At 40.0% G+C, this 21,134-nt stretch overlaps 1 protein-coding gene across 5 annotated transcripts in view; it reads right to left on the bottom strand.

Annotated features, from left to right (window-relative positions):
- PTPRD (protein tyrosine phosphatase receptor type D) overlaps positions 1 to 21,134 on the bottom strand; it is a 470,419-nt gene that overhangs the window by 48,368 nt on the left and 400,917 nt on the right. For all 5 annotated transcript variants that reach the window (XM_016223581.2, XM_016223577.2, XM_087822669.1 and 2 more), the window contains one exon: positions 9,918 to 10,093. In XM_016223581.2, coding sequence (XP_016079067.1) covers positions 9,918 to 10,093 — 176 coding nt within the window. The remainder of the gene's footprint in view (positions 1 to 9,917; positions 10,094 to 21,134) is intronic.

The following is a 21,134-nucleotide window of genomic DNA, read 5'->3' as shown; positions in this document are numbered from 1 at the left end:
GCTTAGACTCTGACCCCTTTAGGTGAAAAAAATGCCACAAAACATTACGATGAATGAATACTGTGAATATTTTTAGCTCAAAAAAATAATGTCCTTTAGTCTTACTTTTTACAAAACAGATGTCCCAAAATGACAGTTAACTGCAAAACCTGGGGGCAATTTTCTAAAGCAAATATATTTAAACACTGCTGTTTCTCTCAGGAAATATTTCACAAAGGGAGTTTATGAAAAAGTGAATATTCTAAAGCACACACATGGGCTCCTCAGAGGGATTCAGGCTTTCGCGGCGCTCATCTGGGCAGCTACAGCAGCACATTCTTCATTAGTAAGTACCTCAGCCCCTCTTTTCTCGACCTCACTCCCAAAGCAGCCTGCACAGATTTCATCTGATTTCCGAGGGCCAAATTTAAGGGCTTAGATTTACTGACAACTATTCTTTTAAGTCTTTCATTTGTAACCATTCACTAAACAAATAATATCTGATTTCAACATCAGAGAGCAAGTGGGAGGTGCAGTGAGAAAAGACACAGAACTATAGAAATGATTTTCTTTTCTAATTAGCTAATGCAAATGAACTTGCTCCATTTTTTTCTCTCTTGAAATGTTTCCTTTGATAAAAGCCCCCTCCCCATTTTTTTTTCCTGGGAGAAAATCGTCAGAAGGTATTTCTAGAGAGGGTTACTAAGTACTTGTTAGGCTTCACGTGTAGAGCTGAGTGTGAGCTGAGAAGCGGAGGAGGCTCCTCGCTGAGTATGTATGAACTAGAAGGCAGGAGCTCCTGAGTACCAATACTGATTTTTGCTTTTTCTTATTTGATTCTAACGTGACTACAAGTGGACCTTCAGAGCTGATTCATGGAAAGTCTGGCAGCATCGCTGGATGACCAGTAAGCTGCTTTTCTATTTCCAGGACCCAAACAGAGGCCTCATCTGTAAAATGGGGACAATATCTCCAGCATGCCAGGGCTATTGTAAGGCTCCAAAATTATGAAAACTGAACCTAATGGACAACGCAAGTAGACACTCAATAGGTAATAGTTGTTATTATCAGATTATGTTCCTGATCTTTTGTGGTTGTTATAAACTACCTAAATCATTCTAAATGTGAAAAAGGCACATGTTATTAATCTCAGCAGATATGTATTTAGGACATTCTAGGTGGAAGGCAAGGAGTTATCAGGTGTGGGGGATGCCAAAGTGAAATGAGATGTAGATTCTGTACCAAATCCATCAGCCTTATTGATTAGGAAGTTGTGTTTACATCTCTTGGTTCTTTGAATAGGTCGTTGTGAGATTCCAAACAACTCCCTTAATCTACCTGGGTCCCAGTCTAAGGAGAAAAGAGAATGCCTTAGAGTTGGAGGTGGGAAAGGAGAGGAGCAGAACCTGCTACCAGGCTGGGCTTTAGAAGAATCACCTGGTAACTCTCCTTGAGGCCTAAACTACGTGACACAGATTTCTGGCTGAATTTCGGGGAGGTTTCTTTTATTACAAAGTGATCACCCTTGTATGGTAAGCTTTCATTTCTTCATAATTATGAAAAAAAAAGGCTAAGGCTAAATGTATGCTATAAAATTCACTCGTTTTACCTCTTTCATTATAAACTATCAAAAGCAAGGTGATGAAGTAATAAAACATATTTAAAGGTATTCAAAAGAAAAGCTTATGCTGGAAATATCTTTAGGGTTTGATAGGGTAGGTCCGCTGACTGCTTCAGGGGGATATGTTCCTTCTGGTTCCACATTTGCTCCCACATGGTTTATCTTGGAAGTGCCTGGCCCATCACAGACACTAAACAACTGGAAGCCAACATTATAAGCAACTATACTGTAGTCTAGGTTGGCTTATTTTTAAATGGACTAAAATTTTATGAAAATCAAACCTCCATATTTCAATTTAATAGAGACTTATTGAGTCTGACAGCGTGGCAAAGCATCCAAATTCCAAATGTAATAAACGAAGACCTCCAAAGGGTCCCAGCATCACTGATACCAAATGCATCTGCCACATGGTACTTTGAAAAGCCTGCTTGGGGCCAGATTATTTTGCCAAAGAAGGACACAATAAACAATGAATGATATATGTGAAACCATAACTGCTGCTGAAAGTGACTGGAAATCAGTATCTAATAAGTTTTGGCAGAGAAGTCTTCTGTGACAGAAGTATCCTAACATTAGATAAAACAAATCAAAGTTGTTATTGGGAGTGAGGAAATGTTAATACACACTTATCAACAACTATTTAATAAGGGCAAATCCAGTAAGAGAAAGTTTTAGATAAATGTTAGGATATCTTTTAGTGGACAGAAAAGAATTTATGCTGACCTATTTATTTCTATAGGCCATAATATCTCTTTTGGAAGTTTTTAAGACCAGTTTTAATAGTTAATTTTTCACAGTAAGGACAGAGATCATCTCAGTGGTTCTATTTTCTTTTAATAGCATCATTTTCTGCACTCAATATTTAACCATATCTATTCCCAAATGACAAAACTGTTTTATGTATTTCCCTTTTCATTTGCTCTTTGCTGACCAAAATTTGCTGGAAGATCAAGGGCAAAGAAATACCTGAAATGAGAGTGATGTTAAAGAATTTGACTATCAGTGAGGTAATAGCTTTTCATAAGTAAAACTATAAAGTTGAAAAATATTATTCTCTAAATCAACCAAATTATATGTCGTAAAACTGCTTATTGGTTCATTGAACTATTCTAACACTTTCCAAAACATTTATTAATTAAAAAAAATTGAACATCTTTTTGTTTTATGTGTGCTATAGACTGAATGTTTGTGTCCCCCCAACATTCGTATGTTGAAACCTAATCCCCTGGGTGATGGTATTAGGAGATGGGGCCTTTGAGAAATTAGGTCAAAAGAGCAAAGCCCTCATGTTATAGGATTAGTGCTTCAAAAGGGAGACCCCAGAGAGCTCTCTTGCCCCGTCCATCACATGAGGACACAGTGAGAAGACAGCTGTCTATGAACCAGGAAGCTGGCACTCGGCAAACACTGAATCTGCGGGCTTCTCGATCTTGAGCTTCCCAGCCTTTGGAACTGTGAGAAAGAAATTTATGTAGTTTATAGCTCACCTAGTCTATGGCATTGTGCTAGAGCAGCCCGAACAGACTAAGACAATGTGTCTGCTGAAAGTTAACACAGGATGAGCCTGCACTAGACTTCTCCAAGGACTTCTCCCATTCAACTGAGAGCCATTACATCTCAAGTTTCTGGAAATGTGTTGTGAGCAAAGGAAAGCTGTGTGAAGTGCCCCTTTGAAGTGGCCGGGTAACACTTGGATATTAATGCCCACCACATGGCTTGGGTCCTTCGTGTTTGCGCCTGGGCCCCAATCATTCCTGGCAGTGGCTGGGTGCTCCACACAGCCCTACTTGCACCTCTGCTCTGCCCTGGTCTGCCCAGTGGCTGACAGCGGCCCTGCAACATGCCTGCATCACTGCCACTGAGCAATACTGTCAGGTGGCATAAAGCTTCAATAAAAGGATATTTCTACACAGCAGCCAGTATACAGCATTTCAGTATTTTTACCTTCAGTACAGCTGTACTGATGCATACCAGCTAAACATCAGCCTTGCCTGAGAAAAGACCATAATCCACACATCCCAAAACCTTAAAAAAGACCAAACCCAGCCTGGGATTGCTATAAACATGGTTTCAGAGAATGAAAGGGGCTTTGCAGAAGTCATCAGGAGCCAGGTTTTACCTCCTCCCAGTCCAGCTCTTTCCTTCGGCTGTGATGCCTCCAGTTCACCTTAATAGGAATGTTCTGAGCCAGAATCTGGAGGCTTCCATTCTAAATAGGGGAGGTGGGTGGGAAAGAGGTAGAAAACCCAGGAAGCTAACAAACTAAGAAATTGGTGGGATTCTTTCTGTTTTATCTGACACCATGTCTGTTGACAAGAGACAAACAAGAGTATGGAACTTGCTAGATAAGGCCCCAGACATCCTCTGGTTGCCAACAGGAGCACCATCCTTTTTGTTGCCAGTGTCCTACTTACATTAGGTATGCAAGTTTTCAAAAACAATCCCATATATCACGCAGGCTCCAAAGGCAATGTGTATACTGCCGTGCCTACAGTTGCTTAAGGAAAAAGCGGTTTCTGTTGCCCTAGATAGGCAGCCCTTCAGGCTGCAGTTGCAGAAATGAAATGTTCAAGGCCTTTGGCGCTTCCAGTCCTGCTTGGGAGAGGACATGGACCTGGCATTTGGAAAGCATTTGCTCTCCATTAAACTTACCGAACCTTGACAAACCAGAGGGGCCAAGAATCAGTCGGCCACTGGCCAAGGCTGGGCCTTCCAAAGCCGATGACGGTAATGAAAACAATAACACCGCCATTTATAATCTTCAAAGGGATTCTGCCAATGTTTAACCCTGAATGACCTCACGATCTGAAAGGAATCTCAAGATTTGTTTTGCAGGAAAACAAGAAAACATTTGACCAGAATCTCTCTGTCTCTCTCTCTCTCTTTTTTTTTTTTTGCTTCTTTTTGCCTGCAATTGCCCTCTTGGCCATAGAACCAAATGTGTGTCCCTATCCCACCTCGTCTCATCTGGGTGAATTTACTAAGGTGACATTCAAAGACTGGGGAGGGCAGAGACGGAGCAAGTGGTCATTAGGTGAGAAGTGTCCCACTGGCCAAATGCCAAGTGTCCATACTCTAATTCCCTAAATGATTAACAGTGCAGCTAACACCAGCCTGGGCCCTTTAGCCTTGAGAGCATCTAACCTCCATTCATTAGCGCACAAAAAACAACTTAGTGGAGGGGACTACGATAAACAAAAGTCACGATGCACAAAACATCTGTTCTGCTCTAGCAATGAATGTCCTCAACTGGTTTTCATGATACTCTATTTGGAAACAGAAAATAAGACTTAGATAGGTTGGAAACTAAGAACAGAATTCCTCACTTCCCTCTCTATGCTCTTACTGCACATCAGTGTGGATCACAACAGATGAATCATGTCCCATTTGTTGACTGTCAGAATTTCACTCATCCTCAGCATTTATAGCACTAAGTACTGCCACAGTCACAGCTCTTTTAGTGAACCAAGTCCCACTCTAAAGGTTGCAAGACACAGAATTAACAATGAGTGTCAACTGTGGGCAGTAACTGAAGGCAGGCCGGTGAGAAGGCGAGAAGTAGTGAAAGCCAAATATCCCTTCACCTTTGCTATAAGCCATTTCTGCTTCTAACATAAATAACGCTGCTCAAGAATTTGCCAAGCATGAGGTTTACCCAGACCCTCTGTCTTGTGTACCTCAAGATGGGAAACAAAGCAGATGAGAAATAGTCAAAAGCGTGTAAATGAAGGAAATAAACGTGGACAATCACCAATAAAATAATAGAGCTTCCTGGGCCAGGAATCACCTTGGCAAATCCCACTTTGGAGACTCCAATTCTTCAAGTGAGGATGCCAACCCTGTGTCCCAGTTGCCCACAAATAACACCCCTGGAGTGGAAATCCCAGCTGTATATGTTTTACTCTCTTACCAATGTTTCATTTTTTCCAAACTTTTTCTTCCCTACATGTGGTTGCCCAAACCAATTCATGTGCTTACTGGCATGTTATGAAACATGGAAACAATTAGAGACCACATTCTAGGGCACGAGAATGATCTTCTACAGAATCAATGAACTACGCAGAACTTGAGAGCATTTGGCAAAAAAGATGGAAACTGTGGGATAAAACCCACTAACAGTATCTCATGTCACAGTCCATTTTATAAGGCTTTAAATTGATCTGTGTTTCAGGCAGCAATCATATTTTACCTTCAAAATCTCCAGATTTTAGCCTTTATATTTTGTTTTGTTTCTTTATATATCTGAATGAAACTCATAGAAAACATTCAACACACACATTTCGTCTTTGGGGTTGACAACTGTGTGTATTCATCATACAAATAGTCTTTTTGATTAGGTTGGAGATCCTTTCAAGGCCACATTTGAGGAAGAGTAATAGTATTTGAAAATCAAAGAACTTAAGTTTTCAAATGGCCAACTGAAGTCCTAAGTCATCCCTCACACATGTAATACCTTCTTTAGCCATTCAAACCTAAGAATGGTCAGTTCTCTAACAAAAGGCCAGTTAAACCTGCTAATGAACCCAACAGACCTGTGTGTGAATGAGCTGTTCTAATTCAGTAAGAGTTACAAACATTGCTGCTTTATCAACAGCAGGCCAGAGTAACAAAGTAAGAGTGAGCCAGGCCTACGCAAAACAGAAAGCTGGAAAACACAGGAGAGAGGTCTTAAGTAGAAAATTCCCTAGCATCATCAAATAAATAAGAATGGGGAGGGAGAATGCAAAACTGAACCAAAAAGAAATGCGGTATCAAGAATGTATGAACTTTACCGACCATGTAACTCATGTTCACATCACTCACTATTTTCATATTGTATTCCTTCAAGATACGGCTGCAGGGACAGTAGCAGCCAGAAGAGCCAAGACGTGTTTGCAGACTGATGCGTTTCTGCATCAGGGTCTCTGTTCTGGGGAGTCTGTTTGGAGAATGCAAGTGCAAAAAAAACACCCTTGTTCTCAGCTACACTCTCCTCTAGACCATAATGCACGGGTGCGCTACACTGGGGACAGTGGGCAGGATTTGCCATGGGCAGTGGCTCTGAGCTTGGTCAGGATTCACTGTGAACTGCAGAGAAACTCATCTCATATGGAAACAAAAAATTGAATTATTTGGAAGAGAGCTTTAGGGGAAAGTAAAGCTATAATTAATGGTAAAGCCTCCAACTTCTCTCTATCAGACCAAACAATAATAGTTGAGAGTCACTGAGCCACCTTGTCACATTCCTTATCTCAGTCAATATCCAGCAACTGGCTCATTACACAGTAAGCAGCAGTCAGAATCTAAACCCAGACGCCTGACTGTGAGACACCCCCACCTAGAACTAGGCCATGTAGTGTTCCTTCTCTCTGATGGTGATGTCCCCAGAGTCGTGTGTAATATCATGCTCCCCTCTCTTCCCCACCCCGAATCTCTGGCTCGCAGGTACTCCTACGTACTTCTAATACACATCCTTGTTTATGTATAAGTACACACACGCTTTCCCTCCATATACCAAGGAGATGGATATTATTTTAAGAACCAGAGTGTTAATCAAAATATGAAACTTTTAGGTTTCAGCTCTTGGAGAGGTGATTCATTTAAACTACCTGGACCACCTCCATTTATGAGGGAGACTACAGGCAATTTCCTAAGTAAAGCCAAAGCTAGTTCAGATGTCTGCTTTGAAGTTGGCTGCTGGGAAGTGAGAATTCATTGAGTCTCCAGGTCAGCCACATAACCCACAAAGTTCAAGTATGGAGCTATATATTTCAGTAACAACTAACCACTATATAACACTGTTTTTACAGTGAAACTCAATCCTAGGTCTTGAGAATCCAGGAACGCCTTGCCCTTTCTCCATGAGGCTGCAGGCGAAGGAGCCACTCAACAGGGAAAAGGGGAGGTGGGTGGATGTGAAGGTAGATGGATGGATGAACGGGTAACATAATCTGGGGCACCAGTGCTCTGTTCGATCTCTCTGTTGCACTTAGTCATTTATTCTTACGTGTTCCAGACTAGGGAACAAAGGGCTTTGGGGCCTGGGGGGTCAGGACTCGTGTATGGTCAGATTGATAATGGTTGAGACTCCTCAATATTGGCTTATGCAGGTCATCACAAATTTGGGTGCAGGCTGAATCACCACAGAATAAAAGTCAAAAGGCAGCATTTTAATTGGCTTCCTTTAGGCTATTTAACAAAGAGAAAGCTAACTTGCAAGAGCAAAGAGTAATTAATGAAGGGAGGAAACAGAGGCTCCTTTAGTAACTTCCAAATAAGTTCCTCTGTCTGAGGTAGGGGGAAAAAAGGTAGCCTGCAACATAAAGATAAACTGGAGGTATTTAAGTCACAATGCCTTCCGTCAAGACCTGCTCATTACCATCAGATTGCCGTGGTGGCAGTGGGGCCAGTTAGAACTAACTTTATTATTAGAAGCAATTAAGGAGAAAGGGGGCAGAATTTCATTTGGTTATTTCAAAACAAGTTTCTGTGCATGGTTTAATGAAGGCCTGCAGTGTCAAGATAAAATGTGTGTTTTACTGAAAACAGCTTTTGCAAATGACTGCTTGTTACCAGGCAGTATCTCCCAGCAGAGTGGTCCAGGTAGGTTGGATTTACAAGCACGCCAAAATATAATAGCTCAGCTGTCTCAGCCTCGCAGACGTGTTAGCACGCAGTATGGACTGATGTGTTCTGGATTCAGACTGTCTTCAATTTCTAATACTGCCTTGGTAGCTGGAGGACCTTGGGTGACCTTCTGGAATGCTCTAGTCTTAGTTTACTCATATGTAAAGTGGAGATCATAGGAGTATTTATCTCAGAGAGTTGCTGTGAAATATCAATACACCTAATATGTGTTAGACATTGTTATAATTATTAACAGGTATATTCAGGAATCACTTGGGTAGGGGGTTGCTTGTAAAGGAAGAGCATGTTATACAGGAGTTGTCTTAAGTATAACTCAATAATAGATCAATTTATATCTTTTGGAGTGTGCATGTAAAGGTATTTGTCTTCACAGTCATAAGTTTTTATCTACATTCATTTCAGACAGTATTTCAATAGTTCTATAGAATTCACGTTTTTATAAGGTCTGATTGCTATTTTAGTTTTGCAAAACCAGTTGTGAACCATATCTTTTTATTTCTCAACTCCTTATCTGTAAGGTAACAGCTGGAACTTTCTATATTTTCCTAAGTCTGAGTACTTCCAAAAAATCTTTTGGTCTGGCCCTGCCAAGGCAACCACAGGCAGGACTCAAAACTCAATAAATCTAGGAGCTTTTTTTATAGCTACTTTTTAAGTTGACAATTTTGTATGGCCCTTGAATGATGTTGTAAGTATCCAAATGGCCCTTGGTAAATAAAAACATTCCCCACACCTGATGTAGAAGACCATTTAGAAAACCTCAACAGTCATACAACAAATGGGGAGTTGAGCTTTGGCTTCCTTCTACATATCCCTTTTGAGCTATTGTGATCACACTGAAAGACCTCTCACTTGTTGTTTCAAACTCTGCCCTGAATATCCCACCCTTCAGTGAGAATATGTGTTATCTTCATTCATTTTTCAGAGGCTCTTTGATTAAATTCTCAAGGTTAAGGATTGATTTTCAACTGGCTACAATATCTGCCTATTTTCCTGGGAATATGGCTTACCTATTATGTTTTAGTTTTGCAAATCAGCAGCATTGAACTAACGTGCCATGCACCATAATATTAGATCCCTATGATGAATAGAACTCCTTTCTTGGACCTTAATAAGCAATGGTTCTGTTATTAAAATCTACTCATTTTGGAGAAAGCTAAATTAGCAAAATACTTTCTACACATTCATGTGCTTTCTCAGCTGTGTATCAACCAACATCATTTTTCTGGCTTCCCTGACTTAATTTATGCTAATTTGAATAATTTAAATAAGCGCCCGTGTCATATAATTTTAGATCTTATGCTGCAGATTAAAAAGAAAGAAAAAGTTAAAAAATACTGGGAAGTAGATATTGGTGAAATTTTCCCCAAAGTCTGTTCTTGTTCCATGTTTTTTAAAAAAATTGGTTCAAGCTAATAGATATTTTCTCTAACCAAACTGTGTACTTTGTTGAGTACTACTTTTTGTTTGTTCATTTTAGTGATCACACATGGTAACATGAGAGAATTTCACTTCTGAAAGACTCAGAAGTGTTCAGGAATGGTTTAATCAGCGTTGTGGATGCCCATTCACAATAATGTCTGTTAGAAGGTTGAAGCTTAAGGCAAGATTCTGAACAGAATAAAATATGCAACACAGGGAGTATCTGAGGGAAGATTTTAAGAGGGAAGAGATGGATGTTTATTCTTACCCTGGATCGCTCTTCTAGTTTTGTCATCATGACAACTGTGGCACTCCGTTGCTCCCATATCATTCTCCAAAAGTCCCCAAATGTTTCAGGGAGAGACCCCTGTGTTGCAATATAGGCGTTTTGTTTCCTGTAACCATCTATGTAGTTGGCATTCACATAGTCACTTCCTGGGATGCCTGCAAAAGAAGAATGTTATTCAACTAGGGAATGTATCACAAGAGGGGACAGCCTGGGCACAGCCTAATGGCACTGTTACATTACTGTTCACACTGCGCTAGAGGAGTCACAGTGACAGAATTTGGGTTTTAAGCAAGATTCAAACAGGTCTAAGAGAATTAAAGAAACACAATGTCTGAGGTGTCAGATCTTTATAAAATGACAAAGTGGACTGCCAAAGAAAGAAAAATACAATGGACTGTCCACAGAATGCCTTCTCTTGCATTGTCTTTCTCTGTTGCACCAGCAAAGTATAGCTTGCAAAGTTAAATACACAATGATCTGGTAGCATTCCTTGCTTTCTCTTTTTCATTCCCAGACAAAAACTAAAGAAAATAATGCCTGAGTCTGAAAAATGTGATATAGCACGCCCTAACAGTGAAAAGTTCTTTGCCGATTTCACAAACAGGGAACTCATCCAATCCTCACAACCACTCTATGGAATGAGTCCTGTGACGAGCTTCCTTTCACCAAGGACAAGCCTGAGAGCACAGAGATTGACAACTTGCTCGAGCTGGTGGGTCGGGTTTAATTAGAGGCGGGCCATCTGCTGTGACTCTGGCCTAACCTCTGCGGACTATCGCTTCTCATTGCAACCTCATGGGGTTGTTGAATCACATGAACCTCTCTGTGGATTATGACAGTTGCCTCCTCATTGGTTGTCCCACTTCTACTTTTATCCTTTGCAATCTGTTCTCCATCTAGCATGAGAGCAATTTTTAAAAGCGTATTTCAGACACTGTAACATCTCCTCTTCAAACCCAACAATGGCTTCCCCTTACGCTTCAAATAAAATCCAGTCTCTCAACAATGGCTACAAAGCTCTGCACTTCTCCAGGCTCCTCTCGTTCTGCTCACCCTCTAAGCTTCTAGACTCTAGACTCTGCTTCAGTTGTTAGAAAATTGTTCTCCTCCCTTGGTGCCATCCCGCACCTGGGAACACACTTCCTCCTGCCCATTGCAAAATGTTCGCCCCCATCCCAGAAGGCCTGCCCTTCACACCTTGGGACCTCAGAACTCCCTTGGCAATTCTGTACATTACCTATTACAAACTGTAATCATTTGTTTGTTTACTTGTTTATTGCCCGTCTGACCTCTCGACCATCTCTCTTATTCACCTACGCTTCCTAGTGACAAAAAGTGTAAGTAATTTTCCCCAGTTCCAACATTTAATAAGCAGCAGAGTTATTTAATGCAGATATTGCGACTGAAAATCTAATTTTCCCTTAGAATGATGCCTTAAGAGAAATATAGGCAAGCTTTGAGCTTCTTCCATGGAGAGTAGCCAGAATGATTAAGGAAATGAAATCTATTCCATATAAGAAAGGAATATGGAATACAACTTGGCAAAGGAAAAAGTAGGGGTGGGGGGGTAAGAGCTGCCTGTGTGTATCTGAAGAGAGGTTCAGGTTTATCACGATGAAACCCAAGTTTTTCAATTCTGAAGGATGTAACCACAGAGATATGGATTTTATCTCCAATAGAATAAAGCATTTTCAAATTGTCAGAATCAAAAAGGGAATCGATTTCCTCGGGAGGAAACAAGTTGCCTATCCCTGGGAGGGGACAAGCACTTATGGCAACGTCACTGTGATATGGGAGGTAGCGTTAGAACATGTACATGGTTCCTTTTTCACTCTAGGAAAACATGGGTTTTGGACTTAGGGGAAAAAAAAATATTTTCTTTCTAATGAAACATATGTTCCTAAGCTAAAATTATTATATTTCACTGATTGCCACTTTCAATTACTTTGAAAGATTTTCTGATTCCAGTTGTAAAACTGATCCTCTCAAGGAAAGTAATGAAAGTCAGATGGAAACTACGGGGCTCTGAGATGCACACATGGATGTGGAATACCACCAGCATTAGTGAAAAGCCTTTTGAGTGAAAAGGCTTTTGCTCAGTTGGTTGTAACACTATTCATCTATTATAGCTACTTAAGAAACAGTTGGGATTCTGGCAGCCCTTTGTTGATAAAGATCCTATCCCTCCCTGACATCAAGTTATTGTAGATTCAAAGGACAGTTTAAATGAAGTCCTCAGGTTACAGCCACCGCGAAGTGGCACATCTACATGTCCCCAGGATTTGTTTCTGAGCCAACAATAAATCTACTCTATCACACAGGAGAAGCCCACTTTCAAACTTTTAATTTAGCAATTAGCAACATTAAAGAACTCATTAAAAGGAGTTTGGCTATGGGCCTCACTCAATTACCAACATATATAACACTTTTTTCCAAAATTCAAAATGGAGAAAACTGGGTTAATGACTCAGAAAACACCTCAACTGGACCCTGTGCCATTTCACCTTTATAAAGGATAACAAATGTGTTTGAACCATGTGTCTGAGGACAAGGGCAATGGACATGAGACTCACATCTAAAGCAAGGGAAGCAAGCCCATCCAACATTCAGTTACTATGTAATGAACTGTTTTTAGACCTACTGCTCAAGTTTGAACAATAAACGATTATTTTTTAGGGGGATTGGACTGCTACTGAATAATGATTGCACTTCCCGGGAATAAAAATAGAAGACTTCTGCCTGAAAACTCGGAGGCACCTGGGACCGATACCGTATCACCAAATGCTTTAAGGATTTGGGACTTGATATTTTGAAAAGAGAATTAAAAACTTAACACCTGGTACAGAGCTAAGTGTTAGGCTAATGTTTACATCCTGAAAATAATGCTAGGGATTCTCTTCTGTTTTGACACTTTTCTCTAAGGAGGTTCTACCTGAAATGAAAGCCTCCTCTGGCAAATCCCTTAACCCACTCTGGCTAAAAGACATTTCAGGCAAGTTCTCTCCCACATGTCCTTTGCAATGTGGAGATGTGAGAGAGGGCTTTGTTCTCCAGAAGCTCTCAATCTAATGTGTCCTACATTCATACAACCCAAGATAACAAGCTGTGTAGAAAGATGAATGAGAAAAGATCTTAGAAAGAGTGGTGGTTTGCCCTTCTAAAAATATTAACCCTAGATGGGAAGCTAAAGTAAAAAAAGTAGGATATTTTACGTCAATGAGACCTTAGTTTTCAATGTGCTGTATTTTGAAAAAGTTTTCAAACAATCCTGATCAAGGGTGGGGTTGGGGGGACTTAACACACTGGCTTTCTAAGTGTTCGGGAGCCATGAAACGCTTCTTCAATAGTACTGACTGTGATGCTTCTGCTGGGAGGCTGGATCTACGAAGTTCTTCTGCTTTTTTGGGGTGATTGTCTTCAAGTAATGCATATTTGTTCATTTAATTTTCAGTTCCCTGCCTTACCCAAAGATTTGCATCTGCTAATGCAACACTAATCAGAGTGCACTTCTAATATAAGAGAAGCATGTGAGAATTAATTGAATTCCTCCAGGGCTGTGATAGATAGAAAACTAACTTAAAACGCAGTCCTGAAACAATACAGTTACTATAAATTAGCTGATTACTTTTATTTCTTAGAGTCAAGGAGACCTCTGTTCAATACTATAATAATGGTGCTTGTCTTTTTGGGGGTCGATAGTAGGGAGGAATTATTAAAACAACAGAGCACAACAAAAATGCCTGCCTTTAGCTTGTCATAGGCAAAAATCTTAGAACTGTTACTATTATAGGAACTGTCTCTTGGAGTCAGTCTTAATGTCATTGTCCAAGAACAACAACTTAGGTTTAAAAGTTGATCTTTCCTAAGAATCCATGGGTTTATTATATTTATAAATATAAATTTCACAAATTTCCATGTATTGTTTTATGTGTACTCTCCAATTAATAGCTATGTAAATAGTTCCAACACCAATAATGTTTATCATTCTCATCTTAAAAGTGAGAAAATGGAGGGTAGATCTTGAATTCATATTATACCAGTATGCCCCATCTAGTGTTAAAGTGTATTTCTTCAGTTAATGGACTACTCTATATTGTGGTACCCAAAAATATTACTTTCATGCTTTATACTGGGTCTTTGTGTTTTGGACAAACTAAACCCGGAGCTGTGAAACTCAAGTCTTTAAGACTAAGAGAGGTTGTGATGAGGTGAACGGTTGGTAGAGCTGAGCTTCTATGTTCTCAATGCATAACAAGCCATTACAAACAGCTAATTCAAACAAAATTAGGCCAGTTATAGGCTCTCCTTTTATTTGCTGGGAATTGCTAGTTATAGCTCTCAGTGGAAAAATAAGCCTGGGCATGGACTTTGGGATCCACTGTTCTTTTAACTGCCTGAAAAAATCTGAAAACATTACCGTAAGTTCAAAATGCAAGGACACCCCCCTTTGTCCAAGCACAAGATGAACGGGACAGAGTTCCCTGACGTCGTTTCCATGTGTGCTTGAGTATGAACAGAAGGGGAGGAATCTTTGGAGAAATGAAGCTACTCTGTTCAAAACAGTATTTGTGATGAAAAAGTACCAAAAAATGCTTTAAAATCTTGAAAACATGTTGCAATGTTAAAGAATATACTATCTGAGCCCGGCCGGGAGTGGCTCAGCGGTTGAGCGTCGACCTAGGATCCAGGTGATCGGGGTTGGAATCCTGGTCAGGGCACATGCCCAGGTGGCGGGCTCGATCAATGACTCTCTCATCATTGATGTTTCTGTCTCTCTCTCCCTGTCCTTTCCTCTCTCTGAAATCAATAAAGATATATTTAAAAAAAAAAAAAAAAAAAAGAATATACTATCTGAGCTGTTCTGTCGTGACTGGGTGAAAATAAAGTTGTTTGTATTTATTTGAGGAGGAGTAACTGAACCAAGTGGGTCTATTTAAGAAAGCAAAACAATTGGCTTTGCATTTGATTTTTCAAGTCAACAGATAATTTTCTTTTTAGAAAAGATTTCTCTCATTGAGGAGTATTTAAAATTATAAGTTTTATAATAAGACTTTATGCCCTGAGGTTAACTGAAAAAGCAAGACTGAAAATAGTGCATGAATTATTTTCTTGATGTGAAATTAAGTAATCATAAAGAGAAAGGACATATTTTTGTATTGCTGCTCACTATAGGAAAACTCCCAGGTGCCTTTGGAAGCCTTGGGACAACACTGAGCACTTGCTAAAACTTTTGAGAACTTGACCAGGAAACGAGGCTCCTGTCTAGGGCCTCTGGCAGTTTTGCTCTTTGTCATTTGGGCAAGTTGTTCCATGTGTCCAGAACTCTGACTGCTTATCTGCTAAATAAGGCTTGTCGGGCATACTGATTCCCTCAAGTCCTTTTGCGTCCTAAAATAAGACGTCTCCCCGTGGTATTCTTAACCTTTGTGGGTTTGGACATTTCTGTGAAGTTATTTAAGATGAGTAGAGGCTTTGTGTCTCTCAGATTAGGTAGGAAGATGCTCTTTCAAGCTGATTTCTACTGCTCCTACCTCTGATGTACTGAGATGAGATTTTTTTTTTTTTTTTTGGTGTGACTGATACTTGAAATTTTGATTAGAATTTGGTGCGGTAAAAAGCAAACAAACTCAAAAACAAGATGAGGTGGTGGGGCTAGGCTACTGGGTAGTCTGTTCGGGGAAAGCAGCTCTCCTTGGACTGTGGAGGTGAGAATGAAAGGCAGCATTAGAGGAAGGCAGAGTCCCATCAAGGCTGCAGAGGGCTAATTGTTGTCCAGAGGTTCTGCAACTTTAAGCAACATGACGTATAACAGAACCAATTCCACCACAGGCTAATTGACATAGATGGAAGTTGAGATCCTCCAGGATCTCGTCCATGTTACCAGGAGGCAATGCTATAGAAGGACGCGCTCTACAGAGCTGGAGGTGAACCTTCGCTGAGTGGTTGACTTTACTCCAACTCGGTGTGGCATCAAAGCCCAGGTACTGCTATTTTCTTTTGCTTCTACAAATCCTTAGTAAAGTTTGCATCAAAAGAAACTGTTTTGGGTAAACCAGCTTATTCCCTGTTGTAAGACAGAAGTACTCAAATTCCAAAAGAGCAAGAAAGCTACCTTCACCCCCCCCCCCCAGAAGCTCCAGGATTCTTTTTTATTATATTGGTTCTATTAAATTGAAAAAACGTGTTAAAAGCTACCTTTTATGTAGTAAATAATGTCCCCTTATTTTTGGTTCGTGTACTTCAATACATGTACCAAAAATAAATAAATAAATAAATAAAACTCTACTGAACAACAATAAATTGCTGGTCAAGAGCTAGATTGCAATTTTCACAATTCACAATGCAGGAAAAAAAAAGTTTACTTAGTTTGCTGACAGCAGCAACTACAGGAGAGAAAATAGAAATCTAATAAAATTACGAGTGCCTTTATTTAATTCCGAAGAACACAGGTTTTCTTTCCCCTTCACTAGCACCATGGCAGCCACCCATGGCTGCATCCGAAGGAGCAAAATGGATTTCCTTTGCCACGAACCAGAGAAACGAAGGCTTCTCCCAGAGGCCTTCTCACAGGGCGTCGCCCGCCACCACAGCCCCAAGATGCGGCCCTGGTTTGGCAGGTCCCCCTCCACGTTTCCACAGAGCGCAGGGCAATGCTCCGAGAAGCCCGTCACCACTGTGATATTCCCGGGGGGACGGGCGACTTCCAGAGAGCCTTGAACCCTCCCTTGCCTGTGTCCCCTCCCCCTCGTCCTCTGTGCCTCTGCCCTGCTGCGGAGGCTGGGCCATCCCAGTGGCCCCAGGGAAGGATGTGGGCCATGGAGTCGTCTTTGAATGTATTCCAAGATTAACTACAAGTGCTGGGGACTTATCCGCATCTCCTTTCTGGTAGGTGGCACTTTGCCATGAGATTAAGCAGGGTGTGGGCCGGCGCAGAGCACCCCTTCAGCCAGAGCTTTGGTCTACTTGGCGTCTATTAATAAATATGCAGTTATTACAGGGCTTCATGCAGCAGCGAGGCAGTCAGATCCAGAGAGGCGTGTGACGGCAGGGGCCCTGCCTGTGGGAAAGCCTCAGGGACTCAGTCTCCTCTTATGTATCCTAATATATTAGCAGCATTATCCTCATGCCCTTACCCAACACCTCTGTGGGAATCAAATGAGTCAATAGGTTTAAAACTTCTAAACTACCAGTGGATATTAGCTATTCTTAGGGTCGACATCATAAACAGAAATGAAACAAACCTATTCATTCCTAAATATTCCTAAATACCCTACCGAGGAAAACTAATTCCAAATCTGAAAGGCCCCTTTCCAGTTTCTATATTTAAAAAAAAAGAAGAGAGGGCAAACTTAATTATTTTATAACTTCCCAGCAAGTACAACCTGCCTTTATTATAACAATAGAATCACACCCAGAATGTATGGGTTTCTTTACAGCCTCAAAGTAACAAAGTGTAGGTTCATTAATACAGGCTGCATAGGTGTACAATAAATAAAAACCCCCATAACTGAAGTAAGGACAATGGAGATAAAAAAGAACTCATAGAGCTTTTCGATTAGCTTCCTGGAAATAAGAGTAAAGGAAAAAAACCCAACACGACCAGCCATCTCTTAAAAATGCTTTTTCTCTTTTCCATATAAGAAACAGCCTAAGTACAGGCTGATCCCCACACCACAACCTGGGCTACATGCAGGGGACAGATGCTGTTTAAACAGCTCTAACTAGTCCTTACGCAGGCTGCAAGCACCTTGTGAAATTGGTCCACGATTCCAAAGGCTAAGTCTGATCTTGCTTTCTATTTAAGACAAATTAAGCTTGAAAAATCTGTGTGGGCACCTCTTCTCAGAGAGGGAGAGATGCTTTTATTTATTTAAAAAAAAACAAACACTCTGAAATAAAAGGATTAAACTTTGTCGTGCTTGTAAACAATTAACTTGAAAAGTGAAAGGCTAAACATGTTAAAGACGCTGTACTAAATCAGTGATTGATATTCTGAACAATATGAGAAAAATAAACTCAACCAATAATCGGATGAAAATTAGAAAACAACTTTTTTCTTTTCATTTTTTCAGATGGGGCATATATTCTAACCAACTTCAGTTTGTTAAGTAGAATTTCAAGAGCAAGATACAATAAACACCAAGTGCCCACAAACTATTCACTAGTGCTCAGGCTAACGTGAAAGATAGGTAGGTAGGTATGTACATAAGTAGGTAGGTAGGTATAGATATAGATGGATGGATGGATGGATGGATGGATGGATGGATGGATGGATAGAAGATAGAGAGATAGAGAGATAGAGAGAGAGAGAGAGAGAGAGAGAGAGAGAGAGAGATAGAGAGATAGAGACATAGAGAGATAGAGAGATAGAGAGATAGAGAGATAGATAGATAGATGATAGATAGATAGATAGATAGATAGATAGATAGATAGATAGATAGATAGATAGAGAGAAAGAGATCCTAGAAGAAGGCAAAGGGATCATATTCAGTGAGATGACTTGGGAAACAGCACCTGGCAGCTGTTAAAGGAATTCTTTATTGAGAAAAATATATTAAAACTCTTTGATATTGGAGTTTCCTATGGAACCCTAACATCAAACATTTGTATTCACTAAAATATAATTAACTGATTTTTCTAGGTTTGTTTGTTGTGTTTTTACTTATTGGAAAAAATGTCAGGTTACTAGATATGGCCTGAAAAAAAAAGTATCTATCGCATGGTACCCTGTGAAAGTGGAAACTATGTTACTATGTGCTGACAGCTGTTTTACATGAACAAACAGTGACTTCGCACTGAACACTCTGCAGAAGAGAGGCGAGGACACAACTTAGAGACAGACCACTGGTATGGCGGCAAATGGTGCAACGGCACAGGGGACTATCAGTGGTTTCTTTTCTTTACGTTTTAAAATTAGGTTTATCTAAGGGGCAGTGATTCCCTGTGAGCTACTTTCTCATTTTAAAGGTGCTAAATTGCCCATCTCACAAATAATCAAGTTGTCGTAACATCATCTATATTATTTACAGTTGGATTTTTTTGGAATTGCTCCTATTATGCAAATCAAGCATCGGATGGTATAGCTCAGATTTCCCTTTAAAAGAACACATTCTTCCTCCTGCTGAAATCTGTAATGCTATTACGGGTCTGGTTCTCATTTATCAAGCAACAGTATTTTCTTTTGCTTCACGGAGTACTCCAAATATATGCAGCTTTCTCATTTGGATGGTATTAATTTTTCCATAGATCTTATGCAAAAGAGATTCTATCTGAGGATAAAAGGACCTATTGAGAGTAGCAATAAAATTCATAATACCATCAATGATAATTTTAATAGTTCCCAATATTTATCAGGCCTTTTCTCTGGGCCAAGCGCTCCTCTAAATGCTTTACAGGCATTAACTCATTAATCCTAATAATTCTAGAAGATGGGTTCTATTATTAACCCTATTGCATGGATGAGGGACTGGAGGCAGAGTGCCTTCTCCAAACAAGCTCTTCAGGAGTGAGAAGAGCCTACGATGCTTTCATAGGAAGCTCTTGCGAAGCATCTGGGCCCTTGTAAGAATGCATGCATTAGAAAGATGAAGTAAATAAATGTATTTATGTTTTGAAACTTTAAAAATAGGGTGTCCCAAAAATGTATACACACACTTTGGATAATCATAAAGGCAGTGTTTATTAAAATACATTTCATTTTCAAAATTGAGCTATCAGCTGTTAAAATGTGTATACATTTTTGGGGATGCTCTGTATATACCCCCAAACTAGGAAAATGGAAAAACAAACTCATGTTTTTCTAAGCTTCTTTGATCAGATTAACAAGCACCAGTGTTAAAGGATGCATATGACATGATGTGGCTTACACTTTGTCATTTCTAACTCTCTCACAGACAAAACCACTTAAACCTGGCCTGGTAGCAGAGACACACACCAGATAAGAATTCTATTTGGAGTAAACCTTCGGGCTTAAGCATTTGTTTGTCTGTTTTCCCTTTAGAGAGATAATCTCTTAAAGGTCCAAGATTTAATATTTTAGTATTATTTTAATATTTATTATTTATATTTTAATTTACTTACATTTTAATATTTTGCTAATCATTATTTTACTATTTATATTGTCTATTGCTCTCTGGAATTGGAATCAACTTTCAGGATTTTAAGAATGGCAGGAAGGCCCAGGCGGGCGTGGCTCAGCAGTTGAGCATTGACCTAGGAGATTGTAGTTCGATTCCTGGTCAGGGCATGTGCCTGGGTTGCCAGCTCTATCCCGAGTCAGGGCGTGCAGGAAGCAGCTGATCAATGATGACTCTCTCATCATTGATGTTTCAACTCTCTCTCTCCCTCCCCGCCCTTCCTCTCTCTGAAATCAATAAAGATATATTTAAAAAAATAGCAGGAAGAGTCTTACATATCCTCATTTTATGAGAAAATAGAACAAAAGACACCAAGGCTGGGGAACCTACATTGCAGAATGGACCTGCAACGGGCTTGTGTGTCCATGAACTCCCTGTAATTAGTGGACAAAGCATGTAGGTGCCTTTGTTTTCAAGTGGGAATTAAAATGTTCATCAGATTCTTCCAGCTCCCACAAAGGGTCAACATTAATTGTACCAAGTGATATGCCGAAGGTCACACGGCTGCTCAAACTGGGATTTAGTTTTCAGTTCTCTGCCTTCTCATTCAGTCATCTTCCTAATATACCTTAAAAAGCAACATTAAACACAAAACCCACCTGAAAGCTATTTATATGTCGTTTAATCTTTGGAAAAATTCACTTTGACTGGAGTCTAAGGACACAACTGAAAACCTAAGATTTCTATCATAAGTGTTTCAAAATGTATATTTCAAAATCCCCAGGCAGTCCTCCCAGCACGAAGACACTCTTTTTGAATGAGGTATGGCACTGCCGTTATGACTTCGAAAGCAGCTATAGGTCTGTGTGGCCTGTTGGAGAGAACAGCAGTCTTGGGCCAGAATGACTCACATTTAGAATTCTGGCTCTGCCACTTACTACCGATTAATTAGAAATAAGTTCCTTGAATTTTTAGTTTAACAGCTTCCTCATCTGTAACACTGAATGTTCACAACTAGCTTTTGAGTCTGTTCTGAACATTATAGATAAAATCTATATACATGCTTTTATATACTGTATATAAAATCTATGACCTGGTACCTCCATACAGAAAGTACCCA

Source organism: Miniopterus natalensis, chromosome 12 (assembly GCF_054644295.1).
Source record: "Miniopterus natalensis isolate mMinNat1 chromosome 12, mMinNat1.hap1, whole genome shotgun sequence".
NCBI classification, from domain to species: Eukaryota; Metazoa; Chordata; class Mammalia; order Chiroptera; family Miniopteridae; genus Miniopterus; species Miniopterus natalensis.
This window is presented reverse-complemented; position numbering and strand designations above follow the sequence as displayed.